At 38.6% G+C, this 25,181-nt stretch overlaps 1 protein-coding gene across 1 annotated transcript in view; it reads left to right on the plus strand.

The window, feature by feature from the left end:
• Positions 1-25,181, plus strand: part of THADA (THADA armadillo repeat containing) — a 287,428-nt gene that overhangs the window by 94,955 nt on the left and 167,292 nt on the right. Inside the window, exons 27-28 of the mRNA XM_054687792.1 lie at positions 22,069-22,158; positions 23,674-23,805. Coding sequence (XP_054543767.1) covers positions 22,069-22,158; positions 23,674-23,805 — 222 coding nt within the window. The remainder of the gene's footprint in view (positions 1-22,068; positions 22,159-23,673; positions 23,806-25,181) is intronic.

A 25,181-nucleotide genomic window follows, 5' to 3' on the forward strand; every position in this document is an offset into this window, starting at 1 on the left:
CATTCATTTGCTCAACAGGGTTTATCGGCCTGCTGCTATGTGCCAGGTAATGTGCTGAGCACTGGAAGAGAAATGGCTCACTCTTTGCTCTCAAGGTTTCATAGTCAAGTGGAGGATTTACACTCCAAACCGCACATCATCAGCATGTATGTTCTGTAGAGAGGTTGCCAGGAGAGATCTGGAAAGCACGGTAGGGATGAGTACCTACTGTCAGGAAGGTTTCCTGTAAGAGTCAGAGCTTGAGTTTGAAGGATTAGTACAAGTTAGCCAAGGGAAGAAAAGCAGCAGGGGAAAAGGGAACCGGGAGGACAGATGATGTTGGTGAAAGGTTGGTATAAACATATCTGATTAATCCAGAATTTCTTGAAGACTTGAATGTGCTAATTAATGTACACTGGTCACAATTTCGTTACCCATTTAAAATATTGACTCTAGGAAGTTCCTTATGGAGTAGCTTATGAAGAGCTGTGTTTTGAAGAACATACTTTGGGAAACCCGGGTAGTCTGAGTAGTGAGAACTGAGGTCAAGTTAAAAATGGAGTGGGCATGGAGGATGGGAGGGAAGTTATTCATTAGGGGTATTAAGACAGTAGATTTGACAAGGCTTGATGAAAAATAAAGAGAACACAGAAGATGCAAAATAATGGGATGATAGTTGATTTTTGGCTTGGGACAGTGTCTGGAGTTGATGGTTCATTTATAAAGGTGAGAATTTAGGAGGAGGAACAAATTGGTGGGGGGGTCGGTTTTGCACCTGTGTTTTGAGTACCTGAGGGATATTCAGTGGAACGTGTTCAATATGCAGTTCAATATACTGAGTCTGAAGCCTCACAGGTGAATGAGATAGCCCAGGGGAGGTGAGGATAGACTCCTAGGGCCATCACTAAGTGGCATGTGGAGGAAGAGAATCTCTCAGTAGAGATTGAGTATTTTGACAATCTAATATTCTTGGGACATGCTTGTCTGTCCTCCTGTGTACTTTCAAGATCCATGAGTCTGTATTTTGTTTTGTTTTTTTGGAAAGTGCCTGCTCCGCCCATGCAGGAATGAACTTTGTGGGCTACTTCTCCCAAGAATCTGGGTAGTCGCAGAAAGAGACATTTCACCCACACCCTAAGCTCTCTGAGGAGAAGTGTGTGATATCCTGCCCAGCCCTTCTGAGCTCAGTGGGGGAAAGTGGAACCATCTTGCATTGTTAAGTTTTTGAGTGTGAGGTCCTTAAATGTAGCTGGAGGAATAATGAAAGAGAAGTATTCTACTGGATTAAACAAGTTCAATGGATTTTAATTTTCCTGATAAACTATTATTAAGAAATTGTTTTGGAGATTTACCTCTCTGAGTAGGATTAGCTAACCTACATTTTTCATTTAGTTAAGTAGTTCTTTAATTAGAAACCCAGATTTAGGAAATAGTTTCCCATTACTTTATATAGTATAGAGAAAGTATATTAAACTGCCAAATGAAGGTTTTCCTTATGATAGTGAGAAGCAGGGAAAACAAGAGGAAATTATAATATGTTAAGGGAAAGGATTCTGTTCATCCAGTGTGCCTGCTTTTATCTTCAGTCCTGGAAGTCTCTACAGGCAGGTCCCTCCCCCACTCCCCCACACCCCCTCTATTCTTACCGTGCCAAAAGTTGCATATTTCTGGCAAAATGTTCATTACTGGCTAGGGGTGCGCATGAAATCCTTTGCCAGGGAATTAAGCAAGCAGAAGTCTGTCAAAACAAATATTCTAGTTTGAAAATATAGTCCTGCGGGGGAAGGGGAGGGGTGATAGTGGAGGAAGCCAAGGCATGTTCTAAGGCTGAGTATTTCATAAGAATTCTGTGTTCTGAAAAACTGTTGCTGTAGGAATGTTGGAAGAAGGTGGTTTGTGGTACATTTAATGTACTGAGGAGCAAGGCCGGATCCTCTGATATTTGCTTTGCTCTTGAGTTTGATATTCAGCTTGTGTGATGAGAACCTTTGCTAAGAGTGAAACATTTCGATAACAAAAGAGTCTTTGTAATTTAAATCAAAAAGGCATTTAACAAAACTTATGTTTACATAGAAAAACTCTCAGGCTTCAGGATATTAAACACATATAAACAAACATGCACATAAACAAATGGTCCACTTCATAAGCATTTATTTGTCTGGGACATGGCCAACTTTATATAATTTCAGTCTTAAAAGTATTGACTCATTGATTCAAAAAGCAAAATTTCGGTTTTTTCCTCCTAACTTTTTCCTTCTACTTCCTCCTTGTTACATTTGGAAAAAATCATTTTGCGTGAACAAGATTATAGATTGGATAAATGCAAAATCGTTGCTATAGTTGCTTAGAACTTGCTTTTTAACTTGGGGAAACACAAGCTAACATTTTGTTAATTTCCCCTGTGAAGTGGTTAAGGGCTACAACCAAATTAAACCTCAAAGATGAATATTGTTACATGTAAAAGTGGATTTTGAGGATTTCCTGAATATGTATGAGAATACAATTGATTTTTTTGAGAGAATTAAAATACGTATATATACTGAAATAAGAGATCACTTGTAACAGAATGTATTAGTAAAAATTTTAAAACCCTCGAAATAGTATCAATAAAATACAGACCTGTATGTTCTGATTTCCTTATGTCACATTTAAGACCTTCTACGATAAGCAATTCAAGGAACACATGCCTTCTTCCACAGCAGTAAAAGGAAGCCCTGCTCTTTGAGTCTCTGATTTGATATACTTTAGTTACTGAAAGAAATGTTAATTAATATAAAATTTCTTTAATTTTAGCAACTCAGAAGAATAAAATTTTTTTTGAGGGGTTGAAAAGATCATGGTACACCATTGGAATTTGCCTTTAGTAAATGTAACATTTGTTTTCTAAAGAATTATAACAACATACTTAAATTCCAGAACAGTAAGCAAAATAGCTTAAGTTCACTGACTTGAAAAAACATTCTTTTATACTGCACGGTTCTAAAATAAATACTTAAAAGAAACAGAGAGCAAGCCATTCTATCTTGGATTTCATTTTCCTTCAGATAGAACAGCTAGAACAAACATTCTTGCTAGTTAACATTGCCTGTGTTTTTATGAAGTTAATAACTGACCTGTCAATCACGCCCTATATAAATACGGTAGTTGAATGCTTTCTGCTTTAGAAGCACTTTTATTTACAAGAGCTGCCAGCCAAGATTTCCAAAGGACTCCACGGGCTGTTTGCTTTGATCTGTTTTGAGGGCTGGTCTCTTTATACCTGTTGGTTTGCTATTTATGATACCTTTGTGTAATCAGGTATGGGGAGAGCAGATGTGCAGAATAAACACGTCTTAAGGAAACTAAGGCTCAAGAGAAATCATGTAATTATGCACCAACAGCTTTAAAAAGAGAGAGAGAATGTTTTCTTAAATCAACTTAGTGGCTGTTATGACAAGAGAACAGATGTTGTGGTATTCACCCCAGAGAAGTAAAAGATTCTCTCTTAAAACTCAGTTTATAATGAATGGAAGTGGTGTATATATCCCCACCCTTCAAACTGTTGCTTTCCTTTAAATTTGTAAATTGCTGAGATGTTGCAGCTCTTCTCAGTTGAGTTTTACCTTTGACCTTTTTTCATTTGCTCCTTCCCTAGGAAATGTTTACCACATGTCTCTATCCAAATAAACGTCTCTCTATGGGAATAGTTACCTTTACATTTTGAACTGGAAAAGCCTTTTAATGTTTAAGGCAGGTTTCAGAAAACGATGCTTTTTAGTTGTTGTGGGTTTTATGATATTGATTTGGAGTTGCTCCTCAACACCGAGGAGAAAGGAAAGCGAAATTCTTCTTTGTATCCTCATAATGCCACACATACCGCCTTAGTGTCAGACATAGTACTAATAGTGGAAGGGCTCAGTGAATGAAAGAAAGGCAGAAATGTAGAGAAACTGAAGTCTTTTGTTGTAGATTTCAAAATGATCTCTTCAGAATTTCGATTCCTTCATCTCTGAATAAAACGTTGCCCTGACAATTCCTCTATATTATACTAACATGTTTCTTTTCTCTGGGAATCTGAAAGTGTGAGCATATTGGAAAGATGTATAACTTCCCCGTTAGTTTGAAATTAAAATGCTTCCCCCTTCTTTTTTAACTTGGAATTTTACTGTCACATGCTTTTGGAGGAACTAATTTGGAGATTTTTAGGCACTTGGAGCAGTTCACTCTACTGCTTTGGGAAATTCTCTTGAGACTTTTCATCTTGATTTTCCTGCCATTTTTTGGCCAGTACCTTTCCCTTTTGTGACGGTAGAGTGGATCTTAGATTTGCTGTGGAAGAGTGCCCAAATATGCTCCAAAGTTTAGAAAGCAGGTCTTTGATTAACCAAAGTTGTGTTGTTGCTCAGAAAACTTTCAAAATCCAGTGTTTTTAACTGGCATTATTGCTATTTATTTGATTCTTTGTAACATTTTAATTCTAGCATCTGTATGATAAAGTATAAACTGTAGCCCCAAATACCTTTGGTTCAGCAGCCTTCTCCAGATAATCACTTGTCAGAGTAAAATTATTTCGTAAACTTGAAGGTAGATTAAGGCCTGGTTTTCAACTCTGTGTTCCCTTTGCACAGCTTTTGGGGGTCAAAGGTGGTACTCCTGGGGTTGCCTGGAGCTAGGGCAAGCAAGTGCAGTCATGTTACTTTTGTTTAGACAGAAACTTCTAAAAGGTACAAAACTGCCAAAATTACATTTGAGCATCTCCTGGCTTTTGATTGCAGAACCTTTGCAATTTGAGAGGTATATACAGGCAGTCCAAGATCAGGCCAGAGAAGCAAGTGGGAGTAACTTGGATAGGCCATGCCCCAGACACCAGGAGGAAACTGCCTCTTCAAATGATCCACACAGGGAGAATTTTGAAAGTCCATGGAATTTTGAAATTTGAAAGTTGAAAGAATTTTGAAAGTCTATTTTCCACATCCTTACTTAGTTGGCAGATTAGCAAAGAGAAGGTCCTCTCCAATATTTTCATGTTACTTTTATCCAAGATTCAAACCTGTAATTAAATTTTCTGAACAAAGATCCTATTAAGGTACACCATCCCGATTGATGACTAACAATTTTTCCTTCCTGATACATAAGGATATCTGCAGATAAAGCCAAATAAAGACCCATGTCAGATTTGGGAAGTGGTGATGTAAGGGGATGGGAATAGTTGGGAGGGGTTTGCTTTCCAAGTCCTTTTTCAGTGTTGCTTAAGTCTTTCAATGGGTGCTGACCTTTCTTATCAAGTGTTTGTGACTTAGTGATTTAGCTAAAATTTACTCAGGTGATACGATTTTGTTTAGGATAGACCCCAAACACAATTGATCTTGTTGCTTATTTGCCAGAACTTTAAGTAGCTCTCCAGTATTTGAGAAATAAGGTTTAAATTCATTAGCTTGGCATTCAAGGCCTTCCATGATCAGCCTGCTCTGCTCGCTACTAGAGCAGCTCCTTCCTTCAACCTCCTCCATTGTCCTCAGGGAGGCTTTACATGTCGCTGCCTCCTGGCACCCACTTCTCCATACACCTCCTTTTTCCTCCTTTACCTTCCCCCAACCCCCTGCCTACACACACACATCCCTGGAAAATGTGAATCGTAGCAATCTTTGGAGGCCAAGCTTCTCCTAGAATAGTTTAGGACCTCTCCTTCTCTGTTTTTCCAAATCTGTCAAGCTCCTAGTTGCCTTGCCTCTCATGAAACTGGCTGCCCTGAGAATTCCTCTGTACGCTCTCCACACTGCCTTTGCCTCCACAGCAAAGTTGTACCACTTCTTGGCTCTCTCCATGCCGATCCATCAATCATAGTTTGTTTTTGTTTTTCCTTAAATTTTTAGCTTGCTTTTTAAACCTGATTTTCAATTCCTTGAGATTAGAACTGTATCTGTATGTGCTGGTGTCTTCTAGAGCACTTAGCATAATGCACGATACGTGTTTGTCAGTTGGTTGATTGATTAGTGTGTGTCTCAGGTCCAGGGCTTGACCTGTTTGCAGTCTGAAAAGACAGAGAGTTATTTTCAAAACCACTGGGTAACTTTGTACCAGCTTTATTTCTTGGCTTGACAGTTTGGTAGTGGAGATGTTAGGCACAGTTCTGTCCAGAAAAATCTATTTTCCACATCCTTGCATGAACAGAATGGTGTTACAGTCACATCCTGGAGCAGTTTCACCTGGGCACTGCCAACTCTTTCTTATGCTGACTAGTTGACCCATGTGGAGTGTTCCTCAGATCTCAGTTCAGCTTTCTGGGTTACTTTTATTTTTAATTAAAGGAAAACTTATTTCTAAGACCTTTTTTGAACCAAAGGTAAGTGAATATTCATTAGATGTTTATTTTCTTGACTTTCATTCACTTCAGCAGGTAATAACTCAGGTGGGATTATGCCTTGACAAGGCCCTTGTTTGAGATGGTTATTGACTTTTCCAGTGTTAACCTTTCAGCAGTATCATGAAGCCAGCATCCTAGTATCTGAACCATATAAGGAGGTGGCTTTCTTTTAATTTTGTGTATTCAATTTGAAAGAGGTGTGTACTGTGCCAAGTTGGGACTTTCGAGACTTCAGTGCTTTAACTCATTTGATCTGAAAGTTACTTCTAAAATTACTACTTTTTCCAGGTGTAAAACTGAGTTTTAGAATAGTGAATGCCCTGGTAGGACTGACACAGCATGTTTTAAGGCTTCTGAAAGCTTGGGCTGGATTCTAAGAACAGATTTTAATAGCCCAGTATGAACCTGTGCATCTGGTATTCAATCCTTCACACTTGTATTTATTCATTCAGCCAATATATATATTTGAGCATCATCAGGGAGCTACACTGTGTTTTGTGGGCTATGATGATGAGCAATCTTTGTCTCATTCACTGTTGTATTTCCAGCCCCTGAGCAGCCTGTCACATAGCAGAAGCCCAGTAAATATTTCTCAATGTATGAATGAATGAAGTTCTGCTGAAAGAACACTTGGGAAATAAAAGCAGTCTGGGCTTGAGGGTCTCAAGGAAGAACTCCCAGAGCAAGTAAGATAATGGCTAAGAGGAAAGATATGCAATATTTAGCTGTGACAGAAGAGGGGCGGTAGGGAGTGACTGCTCATGTGCAAAAGTTGGGAGATAACAAAACCGGATTGTTGTGCAGGGTGCAAGGACAGGTGGCCTGAAATGAGGTGGGGACTTTGTCAGCCAACTGGAGAACTCAGGAACAAGGGAAGTATTTTAAGCACAAGTATAACAGAATGAGATTTGTTTTAGTATGATCATTTTGACTGCATTATAGAGAAGACACTGTAGCTGGATTGGAAATAAAAGCTAAAGACTGAGAGATCAGTTTGTTTGAGTAGTTTTGTTTATTAGAATAACATAGATTTTGGGTTTCATGAACAAGCAAAAAAAAAAAAAAAAAACAAATCCACCTTTTAAAATTTGAGGATCAACGTAATAGAGTTGCTAACTTTTTCGTTTTGTTAAATAAGGGCATTTAAAAATATACCACATGTTAGAATCATTTTATAAAATAAAGGACTTTTTGACATAATCACAAGTACACACACCACACATACAGGAAACACTCAAGTAAATGTTAGATATTTAAGTGGAATACATCTAGCTTAATTCAAAATTATCTGCATGGCCCTGGTTTTTCTCATTTTCCTCATAAATGAGTGTCTGTGTATGGTCTATAACCTAGAAGGAAAATACAGGTGATATAAACTCGAACAATGTCAGTGGCGATTGAAAGAAGTGAATAAAATTGAGACATAGAAGGTAGAATGAGCAGAATTTGGTGATTTCAAAGTACTTTCAGATCTCTTACCTCATTTGATCCTAGTGGTAATCTTGTGAGGTAGTTAGATTAAGTAATTACCCCCTTTTAATAGATGTAGAAACCGAGACTCAGAAGTTAAGGTGACTTAACTAAATCAAGTAACGTATTAATGGAAGAATTAAAACCACCATTGAAGTGGTGTGGGACTCTAGATACATGCCCCCCTCCATCCCTTTTTGATTTTGCTCGTTTCAAGGAAGAAAGGAAGAATCGTGGGCTCACTGTGAATCATGTATTTTAGGACAAAGCATATGGTACAGTCTGCCCTTAGAATAAAACAATATTTTCGTGATGACTCTTTGATTCATCCTTGTTTTCGCAATAGCATCATTAGCAATCCATGAACTTGTGTAAGCCTATTTAAATTAGGCCAGAGGAGACTAAGAGGCTTCTTTGGCTGTATTTTCATTTTTATCCTTGGTTACCCTTTGTCCTTTCTATAAATAGGTATTTACTATCCTATTTACAGGGTTGGGTTGGGGGGTTAAGGCTTTGCATATATGTAAGGCTATTTATCTCCTACAACCGGTTCCCCTTCCCTCCTTCTTCCTCATTGTACTTGCAGACTAAAGTAATTTGGCTGTATATGAACTCCAGAAACAATGGAATAAACTTTTTAATGGACTACCCCTTATAGAGGGACAAAGAAAAGAAGTGGAACTGAATAACAAAACAAAGTTGGACTTAAAGGGGGAAAATGAAGCAACAACCATTTGAATTGGACAAAAGGAAAAAATCTGTTAGAGAATATTTGTGGGCAGTTCCCTGTTAATGGATTTATAAACAACATTTTTGGTATGTAGTCATGAAATCCTCTGACCTATGAAACAGCAATTTAGTGGAATTAATTAAAAATTAGATGGAAGGCCAAAATTTACATATGAAAACTATCAATAACTATTCCTTCAATTAGTTATTTTTATTTAGTCTTGTTATCAATCATTTTTGTAGGCTCCTTGTTTTCTGGCAAATTTGAAGACTTTTTGGAATACTATTAAAGTGACTTTAAATTACTTCCATATAAACTCAACTGTTCGCCAATCTGTTGTAATCACAAATAGTTATGAGAGCTATGGTTTCCTTTTTCCAAGAATGAAATACACTTTTATTGAAATATCTGTACCTACTGTGTGTATATTCAGTTATGAAAGTGTATTTGTACTACTGGAGTGAGCATATCAAAAACAAATACTGTTTTCTTGTAGCATATGCGTGAAAGAGTGTGACCACCATTGTATCCCATTATTTTTATCTCACATAACATCATGTGTCTGTGTGTTTAAACACCCTGAGCATATCTTTTCTACCAACATGGATCCGTCCATACTGTTTGTAGGGTAAGGAAAAATGTCAGGCCTTTCTGCCCTCCTGCCATCAGGATAGATGATGGATCCTTGCGGTCCTGAATGCATGCCTGATGGCGGGCACCTGGAATAGGGTGTGGGCATAGGTACATGGGATTCACCTGGGCTAAGACTGTGCTTTTAAGGGCGGCGTCATGGGGACTCCAGCAGCAGCAGAAGCTGAAGAGAAGCCGAGATCACCGGAGAGCCCAGATAGAGTGAGGATTTGCTGGGGGCTGAGAGGACTGCCAGCCCCCATCACCCCTGCCTGCTGTGTACTGGGTAAATCCCAATAAAAGAACTGCAAAAACCACTGAGGACTCTGACTCCTCCTTTACCCGGTCTGCATGGGATCAGAAAACCTGCCCTGTGTCCATTCCTGCCCCTACACCATTGTATAGCTTTTTTCCTGGCCTTTGACTCTAATACATGTAATTTAGTGTATGATTACTGTAAAGTGTAGGTGTCAACATATTCAGAATAATATGTAAAATCTTTTATGCCAACCCCCAAATTTAACCATATTTTCACTTGTACTTCAGGTATTTTTTAACTATTTTGGGGGGAAAAAAGCTATTTGTAGTGTTAGAGTGAAAGTGATTTGTGTTCTCTGGGTTCTCTTGGATCTTAGAATCTCAGTGTGTTGACCTTCTTGGTTATTTATACCAATCTCCTCTCTATTCCTTTCATCTCATCTTTAAAGTTGGGAGGGAGACAAAGAGGGTTGGGTAGCAGGAGCCAAGTTCAAAGAACAATATGTGTGCAAATCGTTGAGAAGGTACTGTGTTAGATTTGTCCATGCATTATCTCACTTCTCACAGTTACTTCATAAAATTGGCACTATTATTCTTATTTTATAGAAAACAAAATGGAGAAGTACTCAGCAAGGTTGAATAAATCACCCAAGACTACACTTCCAATAAATTGTATTCCTTTGGTCTTATTTCCAAGCCTTTGCTCTTTCTCAACATTGTTGCCTCATTCCCTCTCCACTACAGAGTAAATGATCTAGTTTCAGATTTTACTCCATGGTGTAGTATTTTATTTTATAAAATAAAATGCTGTGCATGTGGTAAAAAACAATATTTCGCTGTTGGAAATAGCTTTATGTAGGCAGATAAATAATATTTGAACTGCCTACATTTAAGTGGCATATTATCATCTTTGAACTCATGGCATTATTTATTTTAAATGTGATTATATAATTAAGATGAGCATTTGGCTTAACATTTGTGAGTTTCACACAAAATTTTAAGACTTGGAGGTATTTATATACTTTAAATGTTTACAGGGAAGTATCTTTGCAAAGCTAGGTAAAACATTTCACCAAACTCCCAGTTTCAATGAGTCTCTGTTGGAAAAGGTTAAATAGCACCATAGAGTACTCTTTTGGCATTCAAGCAGTTTTTCTGCTCAAATAAGGGTGAGTATAATCGACGGTCTTAGTAAAAAGGTCATAAAGTCAAAAAAGAGTTACTGCAGTGTGGTGAACATTTTGACCATAAGGAACAGTATGTAAAAATTTGGTTAGCTGGAAGGATTTCCTGCCTCCTTAGTAACTATTGTGTCTTGATTCCTTTAGAGTCATAGCCTATTTGGAAAGAAGGGGAAAATCTTTTATGTGAACATTTTGTCTTTAGAATTCATGTTCTTTAGATTCACATGACGAAAAGCTTTGTGCAGAGTACTAACCGGAACCGGCCCTCTGCATGAAATGCCTTTCTGCTTATTGCTCCTTCAGGATAGTTTTGGATGGACTTTCCTGCCCTTGTTTGACACAGTATAGAACTTCGTCTTTCTGTTTTTAACTGATAGAATTAGTCTTTGCATTAGAGTGTGTATGTGCTTGTGTCAGAGGAAGAGAAGTATTAATAGGCATACTCTAAAACAGCTGCCTACCTAAAATTCATAGTCCGTAGTTGAAGAACAGAGCTTAAAAAACGAAAACAAAATGGGAATTCAGTAGACACAGATATAATATAGGGACCAAAAGAAAATTTTTGAAAAAAAGCAAATTAACTTTTTAAAGAGAAATGAGATGAAATTGATTACACAAAATAGGAACAGGATGGTATTTTTAAAAGGAGCAATCAGAAAATAAGAGAGTTCTAGAAAATGAAAAAAATCTGATAACCAAAGTGAATACTTCAGTACATAGGAAATAAGATGGAGTGAAAGAACTCCAGATGTAAAACTAAAGAGAACAAGAGGGAGAGAGAGAAAAGCACTAAGAAGGGGCCTCCCCTGGTGGCACAGCGGTTGAGCGCTGGGCTGCGAAGCTGCCCGCAGCTCTGCAGCGCTGGTTCCATCCCCGGCCACCGGGGACACAGACCTCTCCTGCCACCCCCGCTGCTCCCCTCAGCAGTGTATTTCATCAGTCTGCCTGTTCTGTTCCCCGCTTTGGCTCTGGTGAATTCTCTCACCCTCCCATGCTTCTGACTGTACCCAGTGCTTGTACAAATAAATAAATAAATCTTTAAAAAAAAGAAAGAAAGAAAAGAAAAGCACTAAGAAGACTAGATTATTTCAGGTGTTTTAACATCCAGCTTACAGGAGTTCAGAAAGGAAAGCAGATAAAAGTGAGGGTAGGAAAATGTCAAAGAAGGAGCACTGGTAACTTTCCTGGAATTATAGGACAGGAGTCCCAGAACAGTGATTGAAAAGGATGTAGTTTTATTCAAAACATTTTTTCAAAATTATGGAGAAGGAAAACTAGATTTTCCTCTTTCTACCCAGAACACAAATGAGTGAAGTCCCAAAATATTTTTTAAAAAGCAGATTGCTGAACAGTATTTGTGTAGCACACCTATGTTTGCCACTCCTTCAATACAACTGTGCATATTAAATGCATAGTTTTAATGTTTTTATATATGTGACTCAAAAAGGTCTATGATGAAACTGTTCCATTTTTATATTGTCTGATTTTTTAATGAGCATATATTAATCAAACATAATAGAATATAGCTAAAAAGAGGGGATGAAAAGAGACATGATTTAATCCTTGATTTATTTTTAAAGAGTAGGAAGTACATGCTATGTCAGTCTACTGTAGGAGATACAGTTGAAGTAGCAAACACAGCGTAGACCTTTGACGGATTTTGGGTCTGGCTGTTAAGGAAACACACATGGAAGGGAATGGCTCCCAGCCATGTTAAAGACCTGCCTCTGTGTGATCTCAATGTACAGGCTGCTCTCAGGGCCAAGCAGATGGCTTTCCAGGCTCTGTGAAGAGGTGACAACTTACTAACTTCAGAGTACTTTAAAAAGCCAGCATTCATGAGAACACCAAACACAGGACACTGATCTTGCAATGTCTAATTTATTCATTCGCATTTCTGCAGAAACCAACATGTGTCCTGCTGCCAACCCCAGGAGCCAGAGGTTAGGGTTTTTAATAATAATAACAATAATACTTATTCCAGATTAGTTTTCTGGCTCTCCAAAAAACAAAATGGCTAAGATATCCAAAATGTTCCTTTCACAACTCTGCCAAATGCTGGCTTTTCCTCTCTGTCTGGAGATCCAGCCAATCTGTTGGAAATTATTCCCTTTTTTTCTTGAGCATTTCCAAGAGGTTGTTTAGAGAGTAGACTAAATTCTGCAGTCTAGTGGACATCCACTAAATGGAGACTTTTTTCTGTATTTCTCCAGCAGAAGACAGTCACACTTTATATGCTCAGTCTTATTTCATTTCTTCTTGTGTAACTGGGAAAATACACACTGATATCATATTATGCTTAGTTATGGACAACATTGTGTATTAATTGGGAGTGTAACATTTGCCTGATGAGGGCCTTTTTTTTTTTTCCAACCTTGCAATTAGCCTTGGCCTGAGCATTCATAAACTTAAAAAAAAAAAACATGGTTTCACTGGGGAAAATGAGCCAGAATGAGAATAAAACGTATGCTCTATTTTCTGCTTTGATTTTCTATGGCATTAGAGGAGTTTTTTATCTTTGTCTTTTTGGATGGAGAGGGTAGTTAGATAGATTAAAATGTATTAGTAAGATTCTTTCAATTTGAATACAGGGAAGAGCTAAGACTTATTAGACCAAATGAAATATTTGTCAGTGGTCCAGGCATCTCCAAAAATACTTTATAAGAGCAGATGGATAAGTTTTTAAGAATAGTGTAACTGGCAGTTTGCCTGCTCATTAGTCCCTTTAAACAGTGTGAGGACTTGACTGAGTGTGTGGAAGCAGAAATTCAGGTCGAGACCCTTAATCTAACTTGACCAGGGTGATTGATAGTCATGGAGAGATTGTCTAGCCCAACCAGGGGCACTTGGACTCCTGTGAAAGTTGGTTTGCCTGGGCCATGGTGTGCCCTCTGCTCTTCAAGCGGGTGCCTGGCACAGGGATTGTGGGATTCCCTGTGTAATAGGAACCCTGAAAAATCTAGTGACTAGATTGTGAAACAAGAGTGCTGAGTTCTAGTCCTGTCCTTTCCCTCAGTTTTGATTTTTGATCTTGGGAGACTTATTTAATTCTTCTGGGCATCTATTTTCTCATCTGTAAAATTAAATGATTAGAATAATAAATCTTCTCTGAGAGTCCTACTAGTTCTAATACATTTCTTGAAGGCTGAAACTCTGCTGGCATCTTTCCCTGCTTGACTAATACAAATTGAAAAATTAATGTCAGCCTTAATGAAAATCTCTATCTGGTTTGGAGTATGATCTTAAAAGAGTTAATTGAACAGAAATTTTCCAGGGCTAGAAATCAAAAAACTTATTTTGAAATATGGAACCTTGTATGAAATTAGCCTATTAATTGTTATGGAGTGAAAGAAATGTCTAGGTTATTTGTTAGCATTGTGGAGGAGGCCTATTCAGCGCTGCTTCAGCTGTTTACCTGTGTCAGTGCTTGTGCTTGACTAGAGTTATAATGCTTGTCTGACGCTCTCTAGAATTACCAAAAAAGAGTTTCTTTAACCCTGTAAAACTTTTGGGGGCTAGGACCACTGTGGTTGGAAAGAAGATAGCCCACCCTTAACTGGGGCAAGATTTGTGGAAGGAGTTCTAAGAAAACAGTAAGAAAGCTTCAGATAGTTCCCTAGTGTCTCCTGTATGCTAGCACCATTCTGGGGTTAAAGCAGAAACAAAGACAGATTTTAGTCTCAAGGAGTTAACTTTTAGTGAGAGGAAACAGACTTTAAATATGTTTTAATAAGACAATAGTAATGTTGTGAAGAAGATAAAATCACTGCCGTGGGGAATGGTGGGTAGTGGTGAATAGAGTGTGCTGCTGTGAGTGGAGAGGTTGGAATCACGGGAATAATAGGAAGTGAGGAGATGGTGAGTGTGGACAGCTGTCAGAGTTTCTTTGTCTTCCAAAGCCTCCAGATTCAAAACTGTGCCTATTGAGCTCACAAGGTGTTTTAGGGCCAGAACTTGCTATGAATTAGTAAAAGACCAAAATAGTAATCAATCCTACTTTAGTGAGATCAGCTCTAATTTTGGTTTTGTTTTTTATGTTTAAAAGAATGAGATTGTAGTTGAAAAAAGTTGTCTGGTGCTTTAAATAAAACAACTGCCTTGGAATAAAGCAGTTAAGTTCATTCTTGCTCCCTAGTGCCTTATCCCTGATGTTTTAGCAGTTGTGATAGGTAAGACCGTGGCCTCAGAAGATAGCAGGTCCTCATTCATGGAACCTGTGAATGTTACTTTTAAGGAAAGGGGCTATTTGTAAATGTGTTTGAATTAAGGATCTTCCAGTGGGGTGACTGGTTTGGATTATTGGCATGTTCTCTAATGTGATCACCAAAAGAATGGAGGTTAAGGGAGATTTAAAAGGCAAAAAAGGAGGAAGCAGAGACAGGTTGGAATAATGTAGCCATAAGCCAAGGAGTGCTGGCAACTAGCAGAAGCTGGGAGAGGCAAGGACTGAATTCTCCCCTAGTGTCTTTGGAACTGCCCTGCTAACACATTGATTTGGGGCATTGACACTAATTTTATATTTTTTGTTTCTAGAACTGTGAGAGAACAAATATATCAACAGTAGTTAAGTTGAATTGTTTGTTCCTTGTTATCAACCTTCTTTTCATTTAGTATTAGTCTTACTTTTTTCACAGTCTCACTCAGTGCTTTAATATCATAGCTGTATTTCAGTTACTTATTACTGAACAACAGCGATAATAATTTATTATGTCTTCCAGTGCTGTGGCTGGTTTTAATTGGGTGGTGGTTCTTTAACATGTGTTGTCCTCTCGGATCACTCGTTCATCTGAGACACCATTTCTGACAGGAATGACCAGGATGGCGTCACACCTTTATGTCTGGAACCTCAACTGGTAGCACCTAACACTGGGGGATGGCTGGGCCCCTTTCCAGCCTTCTGCTGACCAAAGCAAGTCACAGGGCAGCCTAGAGTGAAGGGAGGCATGTACGTATTGGGAGGGCAGGAATGATTGATGCTATATTTTGGAAATAGTATTTCAAACTGTTAGAAAATGATAATTGAATTAGCTATTATAGATAGGCTGATTCTGAGATTGTATCAGTAATGAGATTCAAAAAGAAACATTTTCTTTTTTTTTTTTTTAAAGAGGCATGTATTTTATTCATTTATTTGTTTGTTTGTTTGTTTTATACATGCACTGGGTACATGCGCGGGAGGGTGAGAGAATTCACCAGAGCCAGAGCGGGGAGCAGAGCAGGCAGAGGGACCAAAGTACACTGCTGAGGGGAGCAGCAGGTGGCAGGAGAGGTCTGCGCACCATGTGGGACCCTCCTCCAGTGGCCTGGGAGCAGCTGGGGATCGAACCGGCGCCGAGAGGCCGCGGGCAGCTTCGCAACCCAGCGCTCAACCGCTGCGCCACCGGGGAGGCCCCATTTTCTAATGAAAATATTGTCAGTTGGCGGGGGGATGGGACCTTGCACACATGAAGATTTCAAGAGATGTGTGTTTACTGACTATCTGGCTGTGTAATGAGTGGAAATGTATTTCCAGGTCCACCCTGGGCCATTGATTTCACAAGGGGATGGCTGGGCACTTTTAGGACTAAGGCCCTGGGATTAGTACAGTGATGGCAAATTTAGTGATGTGGGAGATTCTCCATCTGGACAGCAGTTCCTGAAGGGAAGGATTAGAAAAGCATTCAACAACTCCAAGAATTTTGTGGCTATCTGCTGAGCATAGGAAGGGAAATGAGGAGATGAGCAGGATAGTCTGTCAATCCGTGCACTTAGGACCAAGTCCTGGCAGAAGAAGCCTTTCCTCTAACATCTTACCTGGTGTGTCTGAAAACAAAAAGCAGAGTTTCCTGGTAGAACCCTTGCAGTCATTGCAAGGGCTTATGGGATTGTGTCCCTGGGGCCCCTGACATCTCTTCTATCCACTTACTCATTCTTTTTTAATTCTTAAACATTCCAGAGAAAAATGCTGCTGTCAGCCCCAGCCACAGGTGGGGAGAGGATTCCCTGGAAAAGGGTCAGAAATGGTCCTCCTGGTGGGACTCCAAACTCAGATTTCTTTTTTAATAGTTGTTTCTATTTTATTAATTTGCAGTTGTTCATCCTTTGAAATGTGTGTGTTCTTTGTCTTCTTTGTAGGTTTGCTTCCATTTGGGGGTGGGTACTGTTTTTCTTAAGATGAACTTGTTGTTTTTTTCAGCAGTCACTGTGCCAAGAAGGCATAGAACCCTTTTAGATGATTTCTCTCTTCTGGGGTGGTTTTATAGGCCAGAATCTGGAGAGTAGCTAGGTTTTAATAGTTTATCAAGTTCCCATTTGAAATACCGACGGGAAACCTTTAGGCTTTTGCCTTCAGCCTTTGTTTTCATCTAATAACTAGGTTTATGGTGTTTGCTCTGTGGCCTGTGAATAAGACTTGCTGTTTTCAAACTAGGCACAAACCATGCCTTACTGCTGTTTACTGTCTAGTTCTTTCCTCTTGCATGTTTTTGCTTGCCTTTACTAACTTCCTCTTTTTATTCCTTTGTATGTTACTCTGTTGATCCCCACTCCTGAGATGAGGGAGAATGATAGGAGTTGTGGATGCAGGAATTGGGGGGCATAGAATGTCTTCTTCTTACTTTGAACATGTTTCCCCAAATGCTTCTGGTAGTTGCATGATAGTTCATCAGGATGCTTTTGTTAAGCTCAGAAGCCTGTGCTTCTAGCATTTCAGCTTTCATGTGTGTGGCAACTCTTGGAGAAGGTCTCTAAGAGAAACAGAAGCTTACTTCAAGTGATGGTTTCTTAGGCTGTTAGGTGGGAGGCTGGATTCTAAGACTACCAAATGGTCAAGGCTCAAGTGCTCTCAAATATAGACTGTCAGCATGACCAAGAGTAGATGTGGAATGTGCAGGCAAAGGGAGGCTCTGGACTTGCTTGGAGTATGGGCTGCCTTCCACACAGGCCTTCACCAAGATGGGGACGAGTCATTCTGGATTGGTGTCTGGATTAGTGCCCTGGCCATGTTTCAAACAGGAAAGTACAGAGAGTCTGCTGCACAGGGGCTATTATGTTAAAATGGGTTCATTGATCGCACCACTGTTCTTGATACATTCTTAAGTATGAAAAGCAGATTATTGAACAACATCTAAGGAGGAGAAAGGTATAAATGGACAGACTTCCTGACAGACTGGCAGCTATCTTTGGAGGTTTAGATTTTTTTTTCCTGTATGATAGTCTTATTATTTACTTTTCCCACAATAAACAAGTAGTGCTAGAGTAATTTTTAAAAAGCTTTCAAAAAAATAAAACAAATAAAAATGCTGGGCAGGCATTTTCATTCATTCAGTATACCTCTGTTGCCTGCCTACTTTGTTCTAGGCTTTGACTGGACTTTGGGGAGTCCAGCACTGAATTTGGCAGGAAGAGGATGCCTGCCTGGGGGAGCACGCAGCCACCTCTGCTCTTGGCACCTCATTTGGTGCTAGGCAAGTACATAGATTTCTTCAAGAAGCATCTGTGTTCCCCCAAAATCCTCTCATTAGTTTTTCCTTCCTGATTCTTACCTGGTGGGATAGAGAGTAACTTGCCTTTGGTATAGTCTGACAGTTCTGGGATTAAGGCTGCTTTTTTCTCCCCCTTTATCCTGACTGGTTTGTTTTCCCCCTTCATCTCTTTGTTTCAGCCCATTCACAATTTTCTGATGGTCTCCTTTTGTCTTCCTAGGAGCCTGAATTTACCAGAGGTCCTGTTTTTCCTTTTTGGTTGTCACTTCTCTTGTTTTCATAAAGTTGCTATGCTAGTTTTTAGCCACATAAATAAACAGGTTTGAAATGCCTGTCACTGGAGAATTTACCCCCAGGATTTGCTGTATCTGTGGAGGTAACTTATCAACCTGTTTGCTTATTTGTGTGAACTAGAATTGAACTGCTTGCAAACCAGTGAGTCAAGCTTTATATATTTGTGTTTAAGAAAATTTCAAGCCCTGGTAGAGAATGCTCAATTGATTAATTCAAATGATGATTCTGATTATCCTTAGATATAGCTAATGAAGGACTTGAGGGAATTATTAATTTGTTACTCTCCTAGCCATATTTCTTTTTGTCTGAGTCAAAGACTCTGTCCTTTTGTTTTGCCTCATTCACTCAGTAACTGTTTATTAGGCACCAGCTGTGATCATGGCGTCATACTTAATACCTGAGATAATGTGGAAAATAAGATAGAGTCTCTGCCTATGCAGAATGTATACTTTGGTGGAAAATAAGTAAGTAAATGGGAAATTTCATGTATGACATGTGTAAGTACTATAAGGAGGTGTTTATAAATAGTAGTGTAACTCCAATGACAGGCATCTAACCCAGATTTGAAATGTCAGGGAAGGAATCCTGGAAGAAATCAGCCTAAATCCAAAATTGAAACTTGAAGGACTATTTGAAATTAATCTGGGGTGGGGATGAGGAGAAGTGTTCTAGCAGAAGTTACAAATTTGCTAAGATCTGGAGACTAGAGAGAGCATGTTGATAAAGCCAAAAGAAATTACATATGATTAGAAGGGGGAGAGGCAAAAAACAGTTGGACAAGTGAGTCAGATTTAGCACCACTTTATAAACTAGGCTGAGGAATTAAACTGTATCCAAAAAACAGTCAGGAGTCATTAATCTCATAATATCACATTGGATTTGTATATTAGAAAGAGAATGCTTACCAAGATAGAGAATTATGGGGAGGGCAGGTTTGAGGCAAAGAAATCAGGTGAGAGTTGCACCTGTACAGTATCCAGGTTCTAGGTTGGCAGCAGTGGGAAGGAGAGAAATAGGCTTAGCACGTAAACTGTGGAAGTAGAAATAGCAAGCTTTCCCTATTGTATGTGTGCATGGGGAGTTTTTGGCTTGGGAAACTGGGTGGGCAGGGAGACGTCAACTAGGGTACCAATCACTGAGAGAAGAGTCATAAGGCATAGATTTGAGATCAACTATATTAGAAAATTTTTTTCTTTCTCTGACTAATATTGTTTCTCCATTGCCAAAATATTTACCAGTCACCCAACATTTACCTAATATTGTCTTATGTATCAGGAGGGATGCAAACAAGTACAGACAGGGCCTGTTACCTATTCATATTTATGCTCTAGCTGAGGTAAAACGGTACACATTTATGGCCTTTGTCCAGTGGGTCCATTGTTCATATGATGTCCATTGTATCACCACATCTCCATTCTCTCTGTAGTGTAGTCCATCTGCTCATGTCCCATTTCTCTCCTATTTAGAAACGTTCGATGTCTAGAAGACAAGGAAAAGCTGATTCTTCTGATATTCAAATTCCTAAAAAATTATATGCCATCCTGTCTTTTATTCCTTGTCTTGTCATGAAGTCCTCTTTTCATCCAGCCAGCTTTATTAACTTGATTCCTGTACCTATAGACCTCTTCCATATGGTCTTCTCTCCTTTTTAATACATTTTACCAATTTTCAAGACTGATAGTTCCCACACAACTTGTCCTAACCTCACTAGTCCCTAATCTAGTCCCCCTTTCCAACTATCTAATTTTATTGTAAACATCATTTATTTGACCCTTACACTGGTTTGCCTTACATTATTAGTTCTAGTCTATGTTTCTGCTAGGTTTTTCTAACCAGATTTTAAGCTCCAAGAGCAGTGACCATGTTATACTACCTCATACCATATATAAAATTAATTTGTAGTGAATTATTGCCCTTCGCATAAAAGATAATACTGTAAAACTTTTAGAAGAAACCAAGTTTCTTTGTGATATTGGAATAGGCAAAGATTTCTTAGCCCATAGAAAGCATGAATCATAAAAGAAAAAAACACCCATTTATTGGACTTCATCAAAAATTTAAAACTTATGCTTATCAAAAAAAAAATTAAGGATCAGCAAGCCAGACTAGGAGAAAGTATATACAGTACATATATATATGGCAGTGGAAATAAACATCTTAATTGAAAAATAGGCAAAGTTCTTGAATAGATACCTCACAAAAAGCCATTCCATTGACCAAAAGCATCAAGGAATTGCAAATCAAAATCACAGAGAGAGACTACTGTGTAATCACAGGAAAGGCTAAAATGGAAAAAAAACAAATGTTAGAAAGAATATAAAGCCACTAGAATGCTCATGTATTGTTGTTGGGAGTGTCAGATGCGGTAATTATTTTTGAAACCTATCAGTTTCCTAAAATGCTTTGTAAACAATAGAATTTTTATTTTCAGATATTTGTCCAAGAGAAATGAAAGCATATGTCCACAAAAAAGCCTACACAGTAATGTTCATATTAGCTTTGGTCGTAATAGTCGGTAAATAGAAACAATTCAGGTCTATCAAAAGGAGACTGGATAAACAAACTGGTGTCTTCATACAATGGAATATTACTCTACCAAAAAATTAAACTATTAAATACATTGAATATAAATGACTCTCATAAACTTTATGTTGACTAAAAAAAGATATAAAAATTATTTAATGTATGACATTTATATAATGTAATTATGTAATGAATGATTACATTTATATGAAATTCTAGGAATAGACAAAACCAAATTGTGATATTAGAGATCGAATCCATGCTTGCTTTGAGGATTGGGAGTTGGCTGGAAAGGAGAAGTGGCAAAGGGAACTTTTTGGGTTGATAGAAATTTTCTGAATCTTCATATGGGTATGGATTACATGAGCATATATCCTTGTGAAAACTGATCAAATGAAACACTTAAGAAGATTTGAGCAATCTTGAGGAACTCTTTTTAGGCCTTCTCAAAGTTCAAAAGTAGTATTTATGAAGATGGATAGGTAATCCTCCCAGGTGTCAGCTGAGATTGGATCTCCAGAACCTCACATCCAGTTTTTCCTTCTGATGACCATATTCAGCTGGACCCATTTTGCCCCTCAGGGTTCAGTTACCAATGTCCAGAGTCATTTTTGATTGTCATTACTGGGTGTGGGGTAGGAATGGGGAGGGTTGTACCACTGGGCATCAAGTGTGTAGAAGCCATGCAGAAGCCAAGCCATAGGGGCTGCTAAATATCCTATAATGCACAGCACAGCCCCCCACAACAAAGGATTACCTGAATCAAAATGTCATTGGTGCTACCTTTGAGAAATCTTGGTCTAGACCTGACCTTCTTACTAAAGCTGAGTCAGTCTCAGTCAACCAGGTGTTGAGTATCTTCGTAGTCCAAATCAACTGTAGAGAGTTGGCTTTTTCAAATATTACATGTTTCTTCCCTGACAGAATATCATATAAAATATTTATAATATACATAATCTTAAATTTTGAAGTAAAAATTCCGTATATTAAGAGCACTTCCAAAATAAAATCAAATGTATTATTTCTATTGATTGTTAAATTCTTTAGATGTAGCTTTTGTTCTTAACTATATTTCATTAAATATCCAAACAAATGACCTTACTTATCTTCCTTATATATATAAAAAAGCTTCATTAGCAGATCAGAAGAAATAAGTGGTAGTAATTTATCTTTTTTCTCTTCCTCTCTCTACAGAATGACAGGGAGTGAATTTTTCTCTCGTTTCCCAGAACTCTATCCCTTTCTTCTCAAACAATTGGAAGCTGTAGCCAATACTGTGGACAGGTAAGAAGACTATAGGGTGGGGCAAAGTATAATCAAGAATGTGAATTACTTTATTAATCAAGATTTCCCCTTCTGGCAACCATTGTTAATCAACTCTTTCCTGTAACAAGGTGGATTTTTTTAAAGTGCTTTTTTATTATATCATGTTGCCTGATTCTCTATAGTAGATTTGTACTTGAAAAGTTCTGTAAAATTCTATTCTATTTTATAATTTTGGAATCTTGTTTCACATTCAGTTTTATCAAATTTAATCCTGTTTTCAGTGTTATGCAGGAACTAACTTCTTAGAAGCACTTTGTTATTTCTTCTATTAAGAGTTTATTTCTTCCTATTAGTTTTTCAAAAACTGTGTGTTTATATCAATATAATAAGTTCATTTGAACACACACCTGTCATTTTTGATTCCTGACCTATTGCAGTTAGCCATTGTGAAACTAAAGCAGTGGGCTGACTCATGTGGTCAGCTATAATCAGATATGGTACTTGGTTCACCTGAACAAAACTGGCCAGTGACCCTGGGAATACAAAGTGAAGCCACTAAGAGAACTTTCAATGTGATGGAGGCAGATAGAAAAGTTCACTATTGTGCTTTCAATACTATTCTGTAGCAGGTAATGGAATTTTTAGTTTGGACATTTTAGAACGTGTACTTTTTTTATTTTAGCAGCTTTTGTACTTGGGCTGGACTTATACTAGTGGTCTGGAATGGGAAGATAAAATAACATCAATGAATTTTACTTCTGTTTATGATACATTTCCTCATATTAGTAATTAGTATCGACAGGCTTTTTTGGCCCTAGAAGTGACTGTTCGTGGCTTCTTAAGTACATTGGAATGCTGAAAGTTTCACATTTCATCCTCTGGAATAGGCATCTCTCTCCTGGATGAACAGCTCAAATCAAAAAGCAGACTTGAGGGCCTCCCCGGTGGCGCAGCGGTTGAGCGCTGGGTTGCGAAGCTGCCCGCGGCCTCAGCGGCGCCGGTTCAATCCCCGGCTGCTCCCCGGCCACTGGAGGAGGGTCCCGCATGGCGCGCAGACCTCTCCTGCCGCCCGCTGCTCCCCTCAGCAGTGTGCTTCGGTCCTTCTGCCTGCTCTGCTCCCCGCTCTGGCTCTGGTGAATTCTCTCACCCTCCCGCGCTTCTGACTACCCAGTGCATGTATAAAACAAAAACAAACAAACAAACAAATAAATAAATAAAACATGCCTCTATAAAAAAAATATATATATATAAAAAAAAAGCAGACTTGAATTATCAAGTGATTAACTCTGAGAAGAGAATCGTCTGCAAAAGTCCAATTTATGGCTTTGCCAGTAGTTCTTCCTTATGTGCACATTAGGAAAATATGATGTGAAAGGAGGGGAAAAAAAAATAAACAAAAAAAGGAAAACTATCCCTTGATCATAGAGAGTCTTACTTTAGATATGTAATTATTTAATGAGAAAAATGTTTGAAAATAGTGCCTGACCTCTTAAATTTTAAATCTTTGATGTATAATTTTTTTTTTTTTTTCAGTGATACAGGGGAACTCAACCGCCATCCAAGCATGTTTCTCTTACTTTTGGTGCTGGAGAGACTCTATCCTTCCCCGATGGATGGCACCTATTCTGCTCTCAGCTTGTCACCTTTTATTCCCTTCATTATGAGGTAGTATGTGCTTCATGGACATCCTCAGGGTGGGCATGGGGCTATTTTAGGGATAATTTGGGGTTTTTTAATTAATTTTTTTATTGCATAGAAGAACTGGAGTATAGGCTAGAGGTGTGGAGGGTGAGCGGATTCAACAGAGACAGAGTGGAGAACAGAACAGGCAGATGTACTGAAATACACTGCTGAAGGGAGCAGTGGGCGAGACAGGAGAGGTCTGCTGCATCATATGGGTCAGCTCCCTGGCCAGGGATCGAACTCAGGCCGTGGCGGTGATAGTGCTGAGACTTCACCGTTAGGCCACCAGGGAGACCCCTGTATTATAAGGATCTTGTTTTGTTTCAGAAATTATGGTAGATTTTAGCTTGGGGATTATTGACATAGCCTAGGGATTATTGGCCTCCAGTGGAAAGTACTTACATTGTGAGTACAGGTGCTCATATCTGCCATTAAAATCGTGTTTCTTTAGAGCCCTGCCTACTAGTGGATGTGTTATATTGTGTTGATAAGAGACTCTCACTTTAGAAAAACAGCCTGGTGTTTGTATTATCCCTGTGTTTGGCCTGACCAGTATAGTGCGGGCTTGGTCTTGGGGTATATCCCCTCTCCAGGAATTCAAGAGCACATCTGACTCCTTACTTAGAGAAGTTTTTGTTAGTGGGAGGGCAAGGGGTGGCATCTCTATGGCAATGCTGTGCGACAGGAATGCACATCCCACTCACCTTCTTTCAAGTTTCGAATACCTGAGAACCATGTGTACAGGTTATCATGGATTCAAATGATAACAGGCTCTTCTGCTTTAAGAGTCTATTACCACTTCCTCTGTTAGATTTTTGTGTGGGATTTGCCCACTTTGGATCAACCTTTTTCATTTTGAATCAAAGTCAGTATATAGACTTCCAAAAACATGTTTTCTTATGAAACTTTTCAGAAGCCCCGTCTTATTAGTTAGCTTTTACCTTTCTGTTCACTTTTTGACAAAGCAATACCTTCATTTATATGCATGTACCAAAAGTAGATATGGACTTAGAGCAGAAAGGTAAGATACACTGAATTCAAGAGAGTACGTTTGTTATTTATGTGGTGTCTTGGGTTCCACTTCCTGGTTTCACAGAGCTGACTGATGCATTTTAATGTGAGAAACCATTAAACATGAGACTCTGGCATGTGATTGCTGTAGTTATTTGTTTGCGCCAAGCCCTGGCTGTGGCTGTGTTATCTGTGATCACAGAGATGACTCACACAGATTGGTTTTTGTTTCCTGATACACAGTTACCAGTCTCCCTTATCCACATTTGGTGATTCATTTTAAGAATTTTGGTTACAAATTTTACTTTCAGGAGCACATAAAACTTATACTTTCACATATAACTGGA

The sequence above is a fragment of the Talpa occidentalis genome, unplaced genomic scaffold, assembly GCF_014898055.3.
Source record: "Talpa occidentalis isolate TD23 unplaced genomic scaffold, MPIMG_talOcc4v2.1 talOcc4.5, whole genome shotgun sequence".
Lineage (NCBI taxonomy): Eukaryota > Metazoa > Chordata > Mammalia > Eulipotyphla > Talpidae > Talpa > Talpa occidentalis.